Here is a 16,724-nt window from a genome sequence, read left to right on the forward strand (position 1 = left end):
GGCTCTACCATTTGAGCCACAGTGCAAATTCTGGCTTTTTAGTACTTTATTGGAGATAAGAGTCTCATGGGGACTTTTCTGCAAGGGCTGGCTTCTAACCGTGATCCTCAGATCTCAGCCTCCTAAGTAGCTAGGAAGACAGGTATGAGCCACTAGCACCAGGCCAGTGAGACTCTCATCCAATTAATTACAGAAAAAGCCAGAAGTAGAGCTGTGGCTCAAGTGTTAGAGTGCTAGCCTTGAGCAAAAAGGAGCTCAGGGGCTGGGAATATGGCCTAGTGGTTAAGTGCTCGCCTCGTATGCAGGAAGCCCTGGGTTCGACTCCTCAGCACCACATATATATAGAAAAAAGCTGGAAGTGGCACTGTGGCTCCAGGTAGAGTGCTAGCCTTGAGCAAAAAGAAGCCAGGGACAGTGCTCAGGCCTTGAGTACACGCCCCAGGACTGGCAACAACAACAACAACAAAGGAGCTCAGGGACAGCACCCAGGCCCAAAGTTCAAGCCACAGGACGGACCAAAAGAAAAAAAAAATGTGGCTGGCTAAAAGATAGTGTCTTAATATGTACCCACACAATCTGGCCATTATGTCACATACCTGTAATCCCACTACCCAAGAAGCTGATCAAAGCCAGAGAGTGAAGAGTTTCAGGTAAGACTCAATCTCTCACATATATAAGAACAAAGATGTATATCCACAGATGGAGGGAGGCTGCTGTTGAAGGGAGAATTTACTACTCAGTGCTCAAGAGAAGCAGACATGCAATGTATGAGTCCCTCTTTCAGGGTACTTATGCTCTACTTCTCCTACGATGTGTGTGTGTGTGTGTGTGTGTGTGTGTGTGTGTGTGTGTGTATCTTTATCTTTCCTTCAAATCATCTACAAGGCCACACATCCTTAAGGCCACACAGTGCCTGTTCACCTTTATATCTCTTGGACTGCTTTGTACATAGTTGATGCAGTATTTAATTTAATTAACATGTACTTAGATTACACACTGAAAATTAGCTTCCCTTGCAATGGGTCACTACTTTGCTTCACACAGCAAGTTTTCCTGGACTGAATGATTTTACATCAAGCTAATGCTTGATGTAGTGCTGACACTACCTGGTACATTAGCCTCTACCTAAGGAAAGAGGTTTGATTTATTTAATGATGAAATTTAATTTTATTTCACAAAATACCTATTATCTATTAACTCTGGTACTTAGTCAATTTTAAGAGATGAGGAGGCCTTACTTGCTATTTTCAAAATCTTCCTGGTTAACAACCAAGTACTCTTTAGGTGGTTATATTATAGCTAGTTAAAAATATAGCCTTGGAAGCCAAGTATTGGTGGCTCATGCTTATTCCTAGCTAACTCAGGAGGCTAAGAGTTGAGGATCAAGATTTGAAGCCAATCCAGGCAGGAAAGTCCTTGAGGCTCTTATCTCCAATTAACCACCAAAAAGCTAAAAGAGAAGTTGTAGCTCAAATGGTAGAGTGCTAGCCTTGAGCTAAAAAGCTCATAGACAGCAACCAGTTCCTGAGTTCAAGCCCCAGGACAGGGACACACACAAAATACACACACATACACACACCCTTGGGTCTAGGTGTTTCTTGGGAGAATGGTTCTGAAGTGTTCTGGATTTGAGAGGATAGAAACCATATTCTATTAAAAAATTATCTGGGGAATCAGGGCATTTATAGGCTTAAAAAAAAAAAGTAAAGCTCTCCTTTTGATAGGTTCTCAAAATGAGGTCAGAAGATTCAGACCACATTTGGTTTGTGAAGCTCTTTTATTACCTGCCTCCATAACCCCTTCCCACCAAGGTCAAAACTACTCCATGGTAACACTGAAATAATGCTTGCCTCAATACTCTCATTTTCTCATAAGCATACAAGGGGTACTGTAGGCCTAACAACTTCACAATATCTAAAGACTTTTCCTTTGAGACTGGTGGTGAGAAATATGACAATATTTAGAAAACATGCATAACTCAAGTGAACAAAATTTCCCAAATGATCAATTCATGATGTTACAAATGATTCACAGGTTAAAAACAGAATGAGCAGAGTGTGAAATTAAATGACATAGTTTCAGGTTCTGCATTTTAACTAACAAAAATCTGCCACTGTTGAGTTTGGAATATCATCAAGGAGGTCCATCTAAAATGTGAAAAGGTTATTAAAAATATTTTTACCGGTATGGAGAAAGATGGCGCCGAGACAATAGGGAGGCACCCCGACTCGCACCAACTGAATAGCGAGCTGGGAACTCCAACACCCAACACTCCACCAAGAACCCAGCAAAACCAGCATCCAGAAGCAGTGGAGAAACGCAGGAAAACAAAAAGGAGCAAAAAAGAAGAACCGAAAACCTACACGGAGCCGGAGATTAATCGGGGCACCCTCCCCCCACCAGCCGGCCCTGGCCCAAACAGGGTCAGGCTGGGAAAGGGAAACCCGGCGATCGGCAGACAGGTTGCCAGGAGCGCAGAATCCATATAGCGGGAGACCCCACGGACACAAAGCAGGGTGCGGACCAAGACACACCCAGCAGCGACGAGAAGTTCGGGTCCACACCGGATTCGGACAAGGGAACCCAGCGCGGCAGAAAGAGGGAATGGGGGAGCCACCACGACACTTCGCCAACCCCTGAAGGGCCAACGGCGGTGCGGGACACGCACACAAAGCAGCAAAAGTGAGTCCCCCATAATCCCTTCCCCCAACGGGAGACCCAAGCCCGACAAAGACGATATATCTCCCTCCCTCCCCCTCCCCACTCCCGTGGGAACAAAGATTCCCCAAATCAGGCGGGAAGCTCCCAGCAGGCACTGGGAAGCCAGTCTAGCAGGGGAAGGGCGGAACAGCCCCAAGCCCCCAAAGGTTCCTGAACTGGCAGAACCGGCCCCGTCCCCTTCCCAACAGGGGCCAGGGACGGCCGGCAGGGCAAGCCCCACCCGAGGCGCCTAGACCTTGCGGACTCTTACAACTAAAATCACAGGCGCTGGTGGGCAATACCAGCCCAGCAGGGTCACCTGAGCCTGATCTCGTTCCCCCTCCTCGAAGCGGAGGCGAGGTCTGAGGGTGCCAAGCCACACCCGGACAGTCGATCCCACTGGGCCCCACACATACTGCTTCCCCCCCCCAACGGACTCGCGGGAGGGCGCAAGCACAACCCAACAACCCAGGGCTCGCTCTGGGAGGCAAACCCCACTTAAGTGCCTGTTGTAGGGGACTCACAGTGCACAGGAGGGCGGGGCCCCGGCGAAAGCGCCCGCTCTGATAGGCGTGCCCTGCACTGGTGGGCGGGGCCACAGCGACAGCACCTGCTGACGCAGACACGCCTACACAGAAGGGAGGGAAGAACTACACAGACTTCCAGATGCGCAAATCACAAAGAAACATAACTCAGTTCATCAAAGGACAAGCCAACTCGCCAGCTCCAAAAAGCAGCACGACTGGAGAGGAGATGGAGAATAAAAAAGCAAATGAGGACATGTTAACAGGAATGATCGAAACCGTCAGAAATGAAATCAGAAAACAATTCCAGGAGTTTAGAGCGGAAATCTGGAAGGACACCCAGGAAGCCAAGAAAGAAATGGAAGCAAAACTGGATACAATGCAAGCCTCGTTTAAAGAAATGGAAGCAAAAATGGATACAATGCAAGCCGCCTTTAAAGAAAATCTCCACACCCTGAGAATTGAAATGCATGAAAAAATAGATTTAAAATACAACTCTTTAAAGGAAGAAATTTCCACGATCAGAGCTGATATGACAACCATGAATAGCTCTCTGACATCCATAAACTCCGCAATTGAAACCATAACACAAAGAATGGACCATATGGAATCCAGAATCTCTCGCCTGGACGATGAAGCAGCTGACAACAACCAGAAAATGACCACACTCCAAGAAAAGGTGAAGCTTCAGGGAAGATTACTCCAGGAACTAATGGACAAAGACAAGAGATATAATCTGCGTATAATTGGAATAGAAGAAGGAGCCGAATATCAGAGCAGAGGGCTTAATCATGTTCTCAATAAAGTTATTGCAGAAAACTTCCCCAATCTCACAGGGGACCCCATCCAGGTAACCGAAGCCTATAGGACACCTGGCAGGCCAGACCCCAGGAAAACCACCCCAAGGCACATAATATTCAAGACTACAGACCTCAAGATTAAAGAGCAAATTCTGAATTCAGCCAAAGCGAAGAAGGAAACTTTTTTCAATGGGAAGAGGATTCGAATAACATCCGACTTATCCACACAAACTTACCAAGCTCGAAGTGAGTGGAAGAACACCATCCAAGTACTTCAGAATAACAATTTACAACCTCGGATCAAATATCCAGCGAAACTGGAGTTCACATTCGAAGGGAGAACCAGATCTTTCCACACCAAAGAGGAGCTAAAGGAGTATGTGAATAAAAAACCAGCCCTACAGCGAATATTAAGAGGGGAAGCCCACCCAACAGAGATCGTAAAAGACACACAGACAGATTCAGAAAGAAACTTCAATAGCCAAAGTCCAGCAGAAACACAAGCTCACTAAAGACAAGAAGAAAAAAAAAAAAACAACAGGAAAAAACAGCCCAACAAGAAAATGGAAGGAGAAAAAACACCCTTATCCTTGATCTCTTTAAATATAAATGGCTTAAACTCCCCGATCAAGAGGAGCAGACTGGCAGAATGGATCCGCAAGCAAAAAGTTGACATCTGTTGTCTACAAGAGACCCACCTTACAGCAAGGGACAAAAACAGGCTTCGAATGAAAGGATGGAGCAAGATCTACCAAGCAAATGCACCCACCAAAACGGCAGGTGTAGCCATCCTGATCTCAGACAAGCTGGATTTCTCTTTAAAGTCCACTCAAAAAGACAAAGAAGGACACTACATATTGATACAAGGAAAAATCCAGAATCAAGACATCACGGTGATAAATGTATACTCACCGAACAAAAGAGGCCCGACATATGTCAAGCAAATTCTCACAGAATTACAGAGCAAGATAGATGCAAACACAATCATAGTGGGTGACTTTAATACTCCTCTCTCTCCAAGAGACAGATCCAACACCCAGAGGATTAGTAAGGGAGCTGAGGACCTAAATAACACCATTGCCCAAATGGATCTAACAGACCTATATAGAACCTTCCACCCTACAGAGACCCAATACACCTTCTTTTCAGCAGCCCATGGATCATATTCCAAAATAGACCACGTCATAGCCCACACAAAGAACCTCAGCAAATACAAAAGAATTGACATCATCCCATGTATTATATCTGATCACAGTGGATTAAAGGTAACCCTCAACAACAAAGGATACCACAGAGCCTATACACACTCTTGGAGGCTAAACCCCACGCTGCTATCCAACACTTGGGCCACAGATCAAATTAAAGATGAAATCAACGAATTCATAAGCCACAATGACAAAGAAAACACATCACAAAGAAACCTATGGGACACAGCTAAGGCAGTACTGAGGGGCAAGATCATTGCACTCAGTACCCACATTAAAAGAATGGAAGCAGAGCAGGTGAATACCCTCACGATGAAACTAAAACAACTGGAGAAACAAGAAATGACAGAATCTAAAACGACTAGGAGGGGAGAGATTACAAAGATTAAAGAAGAGATAAATCTGATTGAAAATAGAAAGACCATTCAACAAATAAATAAGACTAAAAGCTGGTTCTTTGAGAAAATAAACAAAATTGACAGACCCCTTGCAAGACTCACAAAAAAAAGAAGAGAAGAGACTCATATACGTAAAATCAGGGACTCCACAGGAAAAATTACAACAAATACACACGATATTCAAACAATCATAAGGAGCTATTTCCAAAACCTCTACTCAACAAAAAACAATAATTTTACAGAAATGGATCAATTCTTAGAGAAGTACAAACTGCCCAAACTGAACCAAGAAGAAATAAATCAACTAAATAAACCAATAACTTACGGTGAGATACAGGAGGTAATCAAGAACCTCCCTACTAAGAAAAGCCCAGGCCCAGATGGATTCACCAATGAATTCTACAAAACCTTTAGTGAGGAGCTAATTCCAATACTCCTCAAACTCTTCCGCGAAATAGAAACGGAGGGAAAAATCCCGAACTCATTCTACGAAGCTAATATCATACTCATCCCCAAACCAGGCAAAGATCCAACAAAAAAAGAGAACTACAGACCAATATCACTAATGAACACAGATGCAAAGCTCCTCAATAAAATATTAGCTAACAGGATCCAGAAAGTGATCAAGAATATCATACATCATGACCAAGTAGGCTTCATCCCTCAGTCACAAGGATGGTTCAACATCCGTAAATCAATCAATGTAATTCACCACATAAACAGAACTAAAATCAAGAATCACATTGTTATCTCAGTCGATGCCCAAAAAGCCTTTGACAAAATACAACATCCATACCTATTAAAAGCTTTGGAGAGAACAGGAATAGATGGAACATTCCTCAAAACAATAAAAGCCATATACAACAGACCAACTGCTAATATCATATTAAATGGAGAGAAACTTAAATCATTCCCCCTAAACACAGGAACAAGACAAGGATGCCCACTCTCCCCACTTCTGTTCAACATAGTACTGGAATCCCTAGCCATAGCAATAAGGCAAGAGGAGGACATCAAAGGGATCCACATCGGCAAGGAAGAAATCAAGTTATCCCTATTCGCAGACGACATGATCTTATATCTCAAGGACCCAAAAAACTCAGTACCCAAACTCCTACATCTAATAAACCAATTTGGCAAAGTAGCAGGATACAAAATCAATCCACAAAAGTCAGCAGCTTTTCTGTACACCAGCAATAGACAAACAGAAAAGGAAATTATGGAAACGATTCCATTTACAGTAGCCAAAAAAAGAATAAAGTACCTAGGGATCAACTTAACCAAGGACGTGACGGACCTATTCAATGAAAACTACAAAAATCTAATAAGGGAAATCAAAGAAGACACAAGGAGATGGAAAGACCTCCCATGCTCATGGGTAGGCAGAATCAATATAGTGAAAATGGCCATACTGCCCAAATTGTTATACAAATTCAATGCAATACCTATCAAAATCCCAGCCACATTCTTCACTGAAATAGAGAAACCAATCCATAAGTTCATATGGAACAGCAAAAAACCTAGAATAGCCAAAGCAATTCTAGGCAAAAAACATAGTGCAGGAGGTATCACCATACCAGACTTCAAGCTCTACTACAAGGCCATCATAACAAAAACAGCATGGTATTGGTATAAAAACAGATCGGAAGACCAGTGGATTAGAATTGAAGACCCAGAAATAAAACCGCACTCTTACAGCCAACTGATATTCGACAAAGGAGCTAAAGACATACAATGGAATAAACATAGCCTCTTCAACTACTGGTGCTGGGAGAACTGGGCAGCCATATGCAGAAAACTCAAAGTAGACCCAAGCCTATCACCATGCACCAAGATCAACTCAAAATGGATCAAGGACCTCAACATCAGACCTGAATCCTTGAAACTACTGAAGGACAGAGTAGGAAAGACACTAGAACTTATAGGCACAGGAAGGAACTTCCTGAATAGAGTCCCAGGCGCACAACAAATAGGGGAAAGACTCAACAAATGGGACTACTACAAATTAAAAAGTTTCTGCACAGCTAAGGTCATAGCCACCAAAATAGAAAGACAGCCAACGATATGGGAAAGGATATTTACCAGCACAGCAACAGACAAAGGCCTGATATCTGTCATCTACAGAGAACTCAAAAAACTAAGCCCCTCCAAGCCCAATAAACCTATTAGGAAATGGGCAAAAGAGCTAAAGAGAGACTTCACAAGAGAAGATATAAAAATGGCAAAGAAACACATGAGGAAATGCTCAACATCCCTGCTAGTAAAGGAAATGCAAATAAAAACAACCCTGAGATACCACCTCACCCCAGTTAGAATGGCCTATACTCTGAACTCAGGAAACAACAAATGCTGGAGGGGCTGTGGGGAAAGAGGAACCCTTCTCCATTGTTGGTGGGAGTGCAAATTAGTACAGCCACTTTGGAGAACAGTATGGAGGTTTCTCAAAAAGCTCAATATAGACCTACCCTATGACCCAGCCATACCACTCCTAGGCATCTATCCTAAACAGCAAAACCCAAGATATCAAAAGGACATTTGTACTTCCATGTTTATCGCAGCACAATTCACAATAGCCAAAATTTGGAAACAACCCAGATGCCCCTCCACAGATGAATGGATCCAAAAAATATGGTACTTATACACAATGGAATACTACATAGCGATTAGGAATGGTGAAATATTGTTATTTGCAGGGAAATGGTCAGAACTCGAACAAATAATGTTGAGTGAGACAAGCCTAGAACACAGAAAACAAAGGGGCATGATCTCCCTGATATATGACTGTTAACAAAGGGAGATGGAGAGACAGTAGAGACCAAGTCTGTGAACACTGTATATGTGCTTGATACATTGTATACTGCATATGGGTCTACCTGACCTAGACAAGGGATGGGAAAACAGGTTGTAAGATATCACAAGAAATGTACACAATGCCCTACTATGTAACTGCACCCTCTTTGCACAGCACCTTGTAAAAAAAAAAAAAATTTATGTTCAATTGATAATAAAAAAAAAATAAAAAAAAAAATATTTTTACCCCTATTACAGAGTTCCATGTTGAATGACACCCTTTTGTTTTTTGCCAGTCCCGGGGCTTGGACTCAGGGCCTGAGCACTGTTCCTGACTTTTTTTTTTTTGCTCAAGGCTAGCACTCTACCACTTGAGCCACAGCACCACTTCTGGCTTTTTAAAAATGTCTATGTGATACTGAGGAATCGAACCCAGGGCTTCATGCATGTAAGGCAAGCACTTTACCGGCTAAGCCACATTTCCAGCCCCAAATGACACACTCTTAAAGTGGTTTTCACCTACATAGTATAGGTTGTTAAGAGTGTTTCTAGCTTCCTGCTTCTACTGTTTTTAAGAAGTAATTGACTCAATGTGCAACTTTTACAGGAAACAGTTTTTGGGTTAAGTGCTGAAGTTAACATGTTCATATTTGACAAAAAAATAAACATTGTTCCCTTTCCCAACTATGTATCTGTATAAAACTATTTTCTTCAAATACTTCAACCAAAAAATATGTTCTAACAGATTAAATGTTTGGAGAAGCAGGTTTGATTAAAGATAATTATAGATAGGTAAACAATAGCACTTTTCTTAATTTTTAAAAAATTTAGAATGGATTTTATTTATGTATGCATTTTTTGCTTTTGTGCCAGTACTTTTCTTAATACTTCATTTTGTAAAGACTATTTTTTATAAGAAATATAATACTGGGGCTGGGAATATGGCCCAGTAGTATAATGTTTGCTTTGTATACATGAAGCCCTGGGTTTGATTCCTCAGCACCACATATATAGAAAAAGCCATAAGTGGTGCTGTGGCTCAAGTGGTAGAGTGCTAGCCTTGAACAAAAAGAAGCCAGGGAGAGTGCTCGGGCCCCGAGTTCAAGCCCAGTACTGGCAAAAAATGTGTGTGTGTGTGTGTGTGTGTAAGTAATACAAATCTTAGTGATGTTATACCATCATTTTAAACTAAATTAGCAAGTGAATATTTAAAATTTGAATTATAACATAATAGGATAATGGGGGGGGGGTGCTGGTCTTGGGGCTTGAACTCAGGGCCTGGATGCTGTCCATTAGCTTTTTTGCTCAAAGCTAGTGTTCTACCACTTGAACCACAGCTCTGCCTCTGACTTTTTGGTTAATTAGAGATTGTAGTCTCATAGATTTTCTTGCCTGGGCTGGCTTTGAACTCTGATCCTCATATCTCGGTGTCCTGAGTAGCTAGGATTATAGACATGAGCCACTGGCACCTGGTGCTAGTTCTGGGGCTTGAACCTGGGACCTGAATGCTGTCAGTGAGCTTTTTTTCCCCCCCATTTTTTTTTGCTGAAGGGTAGAGCTCCACCACTTAAGTCACAGCTCCATGTCCAGCTTTCTGGGGGTTTATTAGAGATAGGAGTCTCACAGACTTTCCTGCCTGGGTTGGCTTTGAATGGTGACTCTCAGATCACAGCCTCCTAAGTAGCTATGTATGAGCCATTGAAACCTGGTTGCAGAAGTACATTTTAATAAAGTTCTTTGGGCTGGTCATGGTGGCATAAACCTGCAATCCCAGCATTTGTGAGGTAGAGGCAGAAGGATCTTGAGCCTCAGCCTGGAGCTACATAGCTAAACTCTATCTCAGAAAATGAACAACAACAGAAGCAAAGCAAAACAAAAAAGTTTCTTTGGAGTCATCAGTGATTTTTAAAGATATAAACAACCCTAAGACCAAAATATTGTTCTATAGCTGCAATAATTAAAATACTGTGAAAAAATAGTCTCAACTTAATACTTACAAAAAAAACCAGCCTGAGCTCTAAAAATAGAAATGGGTAGGAGATATTTAGACTTAGAAGATAAGACATAAAGGAAACTGACACATTTGAATTGTGCTGTGGGAAAACAAAGACACATTCATTCTTAATTCTAAACAAGATCTGACCATGTATGTGTACAGGTGAGGGACAAGGGTAGCTAGGAGCAAAAGTTCTGGAGTAGACAGATCTGGGGTTAAATTCTACCTCTAACCCTCTACTAGCTATATAACCTTGAATAAGTTAGTAAATCTCTCTTACTTGACTGGAACCTACCATCACAACTGTGTGCCTGAGAGAAAAGTGGGATCCTATAAAGTGAGGCCTCACTTTCCAATTCATTCTTCCAAATAAAATCAGAGAAACTGGAGGAGAGTCCTGGGACAAAGGACACCACTAGCATGTGGGGCATTGAAGCAAATCTTGGCAGTCAGCCATGGCCTCTAGGAATCTACAATGTTTTTTCAAATGAAGAAATTAGAGGAACTGAACATTTGTATGCAAAGCAGGACATCTCTGAAGCCCAGTTTTATTTTTTGAGCTAGGCAGCAATCAATACGACTCTGTGCTAAAGCTCATGGATTAATCAGAGACTATTCAATAGCTAGTGCTACCATCACTAATGTATTCATTAAGGAGCTCAGTGATGGCTTTCAAGACAAGGATAGGATTACAATAAAGCTGCAATCAACACTTTTCCCCAAAAGAAGTGGAACTAGGAGAAAGGTGATATGAAGGTGAGACAGAGATGATTCCAGACTATAAAGAAGTCCTAAAGGTAGTTAAGCCAGAATTCTGAAAGTCTAACAATAACTGAATGATGGCTATGCACGAAGAAGCAGACTAAGATTTTGAGAGGAAAGGATATAAACATTAAGTCTACAGGTACACAGAGTACACATACAATAAAAAGGAGGATAGTGGTTCCAGCAAAGCTGGGCAGAAAAGTCTGAGAGATCTATCTCAAAAGAGGAGTGTGGTAGCATGTGCCTGTTATCCTAGCTACATCGAGAAGTATAAAACAGGAGAACAGAGCTTTAAGAGTGGACCTGGGAAAAAAGTACGACCCCCATCTCAAGATAACCAGGGCAAAAAAGCTTTGGAGCATGCATTTAAGCAGTAGAACACCTGCCTAGTAAGTTTAAGGTTCTGCGTTCACAAAGAGGTACATAACTTCCAATTAGGGAGGGGTCAGGAAAGGTTTCTGAAAAGAACAATGTGAGGAATAACTGTGACATGGACAGTCAGAGATGGGAAAATGGGGCATCTTAGGAGCATGTCTCGAGCAAACCACAGAGAATAGAAAACAAACATCACAGATGATAAACAACTGGTAGTTCATTCTGGGTATACCAGGGACTAGAGACTGAAAAGAATGTGTCCATATTGGGGGGAGGGAAATGCTATGAAGTCTACACTAAAGAATTAGGATTTCATTTGCAAATAGAATCTGTTTAGGGGAAATCCTTCTTTTTTCCACTCCTCCTCCTTTTTTTTGGTGCTAGCAGTGGGGCTTGAACTCAGGGCCTGGGCACTGTCCCTTGGCTATTTTGCTCAAGGCTGGCAGTCTACCACTTGAGCCAGAGCTCTACTTCCAGCTTTTAACTGGGTAACTGGAGATGAGGGTCTCATGCATTTTTCCTATCCAGACTAGCTATGAACTTTGATCCTCAGATCTCAGCCTCTTGAGTGGTTAGAATTACAGACATGAGCCACCAGGACCCTGCCCATTTTGCCTAACTACTTTGAACTGTTAATGTTTCCTTTTCTGGCAGTACTAGGTTCGATTCAGGGCTTTGTTCTTGCTAAACAGGCTCTCTACCCCTTGAGTCCTGACAGCAACCCTTCAATAAGGAAGTGTATAAACCCTCAATTCAACCTCTCATTCCCTTCAATTTAGATTTTTATTTCTCTAAATTATGTCTTGTACAAATGTATCTGTTCCATCTTAACCTATTTTTCTGACGTTTCAAGAGATGAAGTACTCCTAACCAGTTAATGATTATATCATTCCCTCATCTTCCAAACCATGGTCTGTTCTTTTTTGTATGTGTGCTGGTCCGGGGGCTTGAACTCAGGGCCTGGGTGCTATCCCCAAGCTTCTTTTGCTTAAGGCTAGCACTCTACCACTTGAGTGGCAGCTCTACTTCTGGCTCCCCCCCCCCCCCCCCCCCCGCTCCTTTTGGTAGTTTCTCAGAGATAACAGTCTTAGAGACTTTCCTGCCCAGGCTGGCTTTGAACTGTGATCCTCAGATCTCAGCCTTCAGAGTAGGTAGCAAGGATTTCAGGTGAGCCTCTGGAGTCCGGCTTTTTTTTTAAATAGGGGTCTTGTTTATGTCTAGCCTAGCCGAGGCTATGATTCTCCTATTACCATATCCAACTTGTTATTGTTTAGGATGGGGGGAGGGGTTAATGAATTTTTTTGCCCAGTTTGGCCTGAAATCTTGATCCTCCTGATCTCAAATTCCTTCTAGGATTATAAACGTGAGCCATTATGCCTAGATTATCAGTTTTCTTTCATGAGCACCAGCTCCTACATCTATGAACACCAAAGTCATGTCTGTGTCACACTGTTCTCTCACCTGACACATCGTCTTTGAATGATCTCATCAACTTTCATGGTTCCAATCACTAAGATCTGAGTCACTGTTTGACCATTAGAATGTCAGAAAGACCTCCCTTTGTTGGCTGTCCAATAAATAATTCAAGTTTGGGATGTCCATCAGCACATACGTACATCATCAATTTCAGTTTATTCTTTAAGCCTCGTTTAGAAATTGATCCCATCTAGAAAAATCTCAGCTAAGCCTTCAGATCAGGAGAGATCTATACTCTCCCAAACAGTTCTACTATAGTATATATCAATTATATAATGATATTGTTGATGCCATTACATAAATAATTCTTCACTGCATCTGGCTGCCCCACTGCCCTGTAAGCTCCCCAAGAGGTGGGTTATGTTGAACTACCTCTAAAAAATGTCTAGGACTCCCACAGTCCTTGACACATGGTAGTCACTCCATAAATGCTTGCTACATGAAAAATGAGAGTTACATTTCAGGGGTGTTCTACAGACAACACAAAAACAGAAAGGAGAGGGAGAAAGACTACAGAAAGGAAAACTGCAGTGGAGAGCTGCATAGAAAAGAAAAACAACAAACTAAGATAAAAAGAAAGGGAGGGACAGGAAATACTTTGCTATGATAATATGAACAGGATTGTCTAAAGACTAAACTAAGGTAAAAGATGAAAACAAGACATAAAATGAATTATCTCTGGGAAAAAACAAAAGACACTACATACACTGCCATTCACAATAACTGTAATGTATTTTATACCTATTCTATACCTTTCCAGCATTCTTTAAAATGGGTAGTTAAATGGCCTAAGGATTGAATTTCTGTGATGTCCTTTAAAATCCAAAGAGATCTATCATGTGATGGTAGTGACCGAAATGGAATGCTAAATGTTTATAAGTTCTCTCCGCCTTGTTTACCTTAGCTTCCACATCTACTGAAGTTGGGTAAAACTGTAGGCTTTTGATATACTGTACTTATCAGCACAATATACCATATATTTAGCATAATTAATTACTAGAATTTGCCATGCTCAAATAGGATATCCTGAAGAGTTTCACAACTCCTTTTATTTCCCACAATTATATGCAATTATTAAACAGAGACGTCTGATGTTGAAAGGAGAAAAGTTCTTCCTGATGCTTCAGAGCTCACATCAGGCTTGCTGGTGTGAGGCAGATGTTAGTGAGAAGCAAGGCTGCCTAAGGTGATCACAGTGTGCCAGGGCTGCCTTTTGCATCCACAGGGGAGGGTAGGATTAGAGAAGAAAAAGTTCCCAACCTGCTGGCAATGCTTCCTCCTGAAGGAGGGCAATGTGGAGCACAGAGGAAGGACTGAGGTCAGGGCAAAAGGGAAAATAAAATCAGGCGAGATGGGGAAAAGAAGAATTCCTTAGGCTTACTTGCAAGGAGTTTACCTGATTCATGATGGAAAATTTCCTCCCGATTCTATTGTCTGGCAGCCGAAAACCCTTCTTTCTCATACCATCTTCTGACTCTGACTTAAACACCTTCTCAGGATCCCCTTTTTCTTCCCCTTCAGAGAGCTCCTTTTGCTTCCTCTTCTTTCTCCTGTTTCGTCTTTCCTTGGCACTCTTTGAACTGAGCTTAGAAATTTCAGAAGAGCTCCGTGGAGAGCCAACACCATCTTCACCTTCTTCCTCAATGGCATCTTCTGAGACAGTGCCTGCAGACGTGGCCATTGCAGCAGCCTAGGAAAGGAGCCACAGCAACAAACCAGGTCACAAGCCTTATCAGAGGCCACCCAAGACAGCCAATTAGTAAGGAACATTTCTTTTCCATAGACAGAGAAAGGGAGGGAGAATCCCTGACTGAGGAGGCTGTGGCCAGGCTGGGTGCCTCCCTTTTTTAGGTGAATTGGCACATAGCCCTAAGTGATTAGAACAGAACCAATGGTGAGCACTTTGATGAACCCTTCTGGGTATCTCAGTTATGAACCTAGCTGCCCTCTTGATACCAAAAGAACCCTGTTGAGCAACTCTGAAAATTATAGCTAGTTGGATGTCAATGGCTCATGCTTGTAATCTTAGCTACTCAGGAGGCTGAGATCTGAGAATCGTGATTCAAAGCCAGCACAGGAAGTAAAATCTCTGAGACTCTTATCTCCAATTAACTACCAAAAAGCTGGAAATGGTGATCAACTAGCTTTGAGTAAAAGTTCAGAGACAAGCTCTAAGTCCAAGCCCCGAAAAGAAAAAGAGAAATTACATTCTGTATTTTGAGGCCAAAAATGTTTTTTAAAGGGCTGGGGATATAGCCTAGTGGCAAGAGTGCCTGCCTCGGATACACGAGGCCCTAGGTTCGATTCCCCAGCACCACATATACAGAAAACGGCCAGAAGCGGCGCTGTGGCTCAAGTGGCAGAGTGCTAGCCTTGAGCGGGAAGAAGCCAGGGACAGTGCTCAGGCCCTGAGTCCAAGGCCCAGGACTGGCCAAAAAAAAAAAAAATGTTTTTTAAAAAAGCATACATATTTGGATAAAGACTAGAAAGTTTCTTAGAAAAATGGAATCAAGGGGCTGGGAATATGGTCTAGTGGTAGGGTGCTTGCCTAGCACGCATGAAGCCTTGGGTATGGTTCCTCAGTACCACATAAACAGAAAAGGCCGGAAGTGGCGCTGAGGCTCAAGTGGTAGAGTACTAGCCTTGAGCAAAAGAAGCTCAGGGACAGTGCCTGGGCCCTGAGTTCAAGCCCCAGGACTGGCAAAAACAAACAAACAAACAAAAAACATGAAGCACTATATAAATAACACGGGTCACTTTTTCCCACCAATCTTCCTACACAATGAACACTGCTGAACAGAGCTGAATCTCAACAATGGCAATTAGATGGAGCTTTAGTCACTTGGTCTGGGAGGGAGGCCTGTTGCAAATAACTAGTCACCAACCTGTGCTTCTTCCTGCTGCTTCTTAAGTTGCTCCAACATTGCTTTGAACTCAGCCTCTTTTTGTTCTGCCTCCTCCAGTGTTGCCTGATTCTGTTCTTCATAAGCCATGGCCACCACAGCCAAGATCAAGTTTACCAGGTAGAAGGAGCCCACAAAGATGACCAAGACAAAGAAGATCATGTATGTTTTTCCAGCTGCTCGTAAAGTCTACAAAGACAAAGTCCATTTAGTAAGTCACTTGCATCAAATGAAGCAGACTGAAACACCCGTGGGCCCAGTTCTTCTGTTGAAGTATTGCTTACAATCTGGATAGGTAGCACTTACTGCTGAACACAGAACATGTCCAGGAGTGAATGGGATCCCTTATGTTAACTCATACTAAGCAGCAGTTGTATGTCCCATCCACTGAGAGGAATAAAAAAGCCTGCTTCCATTTCCAAAGATTCCCTACCTACTTCTTCATGGAAAAATGCCTTAAAAATGAAAAAAAAACTTTGGGCTAAGAAATGTATTTGACTCCATCATCAGCTGGTTCTAAAATGAGTGCAAAGAAAAAGAATATACAACTAATCTACTGGTTCTCCAAGAATATTAACAGACAAATTTCATATTAGGGATCAGGTCAGGAAGTCCCCATCTTAATTACCTCACTGTAGTCTTTTGCAATAAGATGACTTATAAAAGAGACAATAAAGGATAGCGGGAAGTGGAAAAAAGGGAAAGAGTCCTGTTTCTTTCACTAAAAGTGAATAAATGAATCTCACTGAGAACAGTTGGGTTAGGTTATTTGTATACTACTGTTTATGGAGT

At 42.3% G+C, this 16,724-nt stretch overlaps 1 protein-coding gene across 1 annotated transcript in view; it reads right to left on the reverse strand.

Moving 5' to 3' along the window:
• Positions 1–16,724, reverse strand: part of Scn8a (sodium voltage-gated channel alpha subunit 8) — a 189,449-nt gene that overhangs the window by 62,513 nt on the left and 110,212 nt on the right. Inside the window, exons 10-11 of the mRNA XM_048364197.1 lie at positions 15,915–16,121; positions 14,426–14,719 (exon numbers count right to left, since the gene is read on the reverse strand). Of these exons, the coding sequence (XP_048220154.1) occupies positions 14,426–14,719; positions 15,915–16,121 (501 nt within the window). The remainder of the gene's footprint in view (positions 1–14,425; positions 14,720–15,914; positions 16,122–16,724) is intronic.

This window comes from Perognathus longimembris, chromosome 1 (genome assembly GCF_023159225.1).
Source record: "Perognathus longimembris pacificus isolate PPM17 chromosome 1, ASM2315922v1, whole genome shotgun sequence".
Lineage (NCBI taxonomy): Eukaryota > Metazoa > Chordata > Mammalia > Rodentia > Heteromyidae > Perognathus > Perognathus longimembris.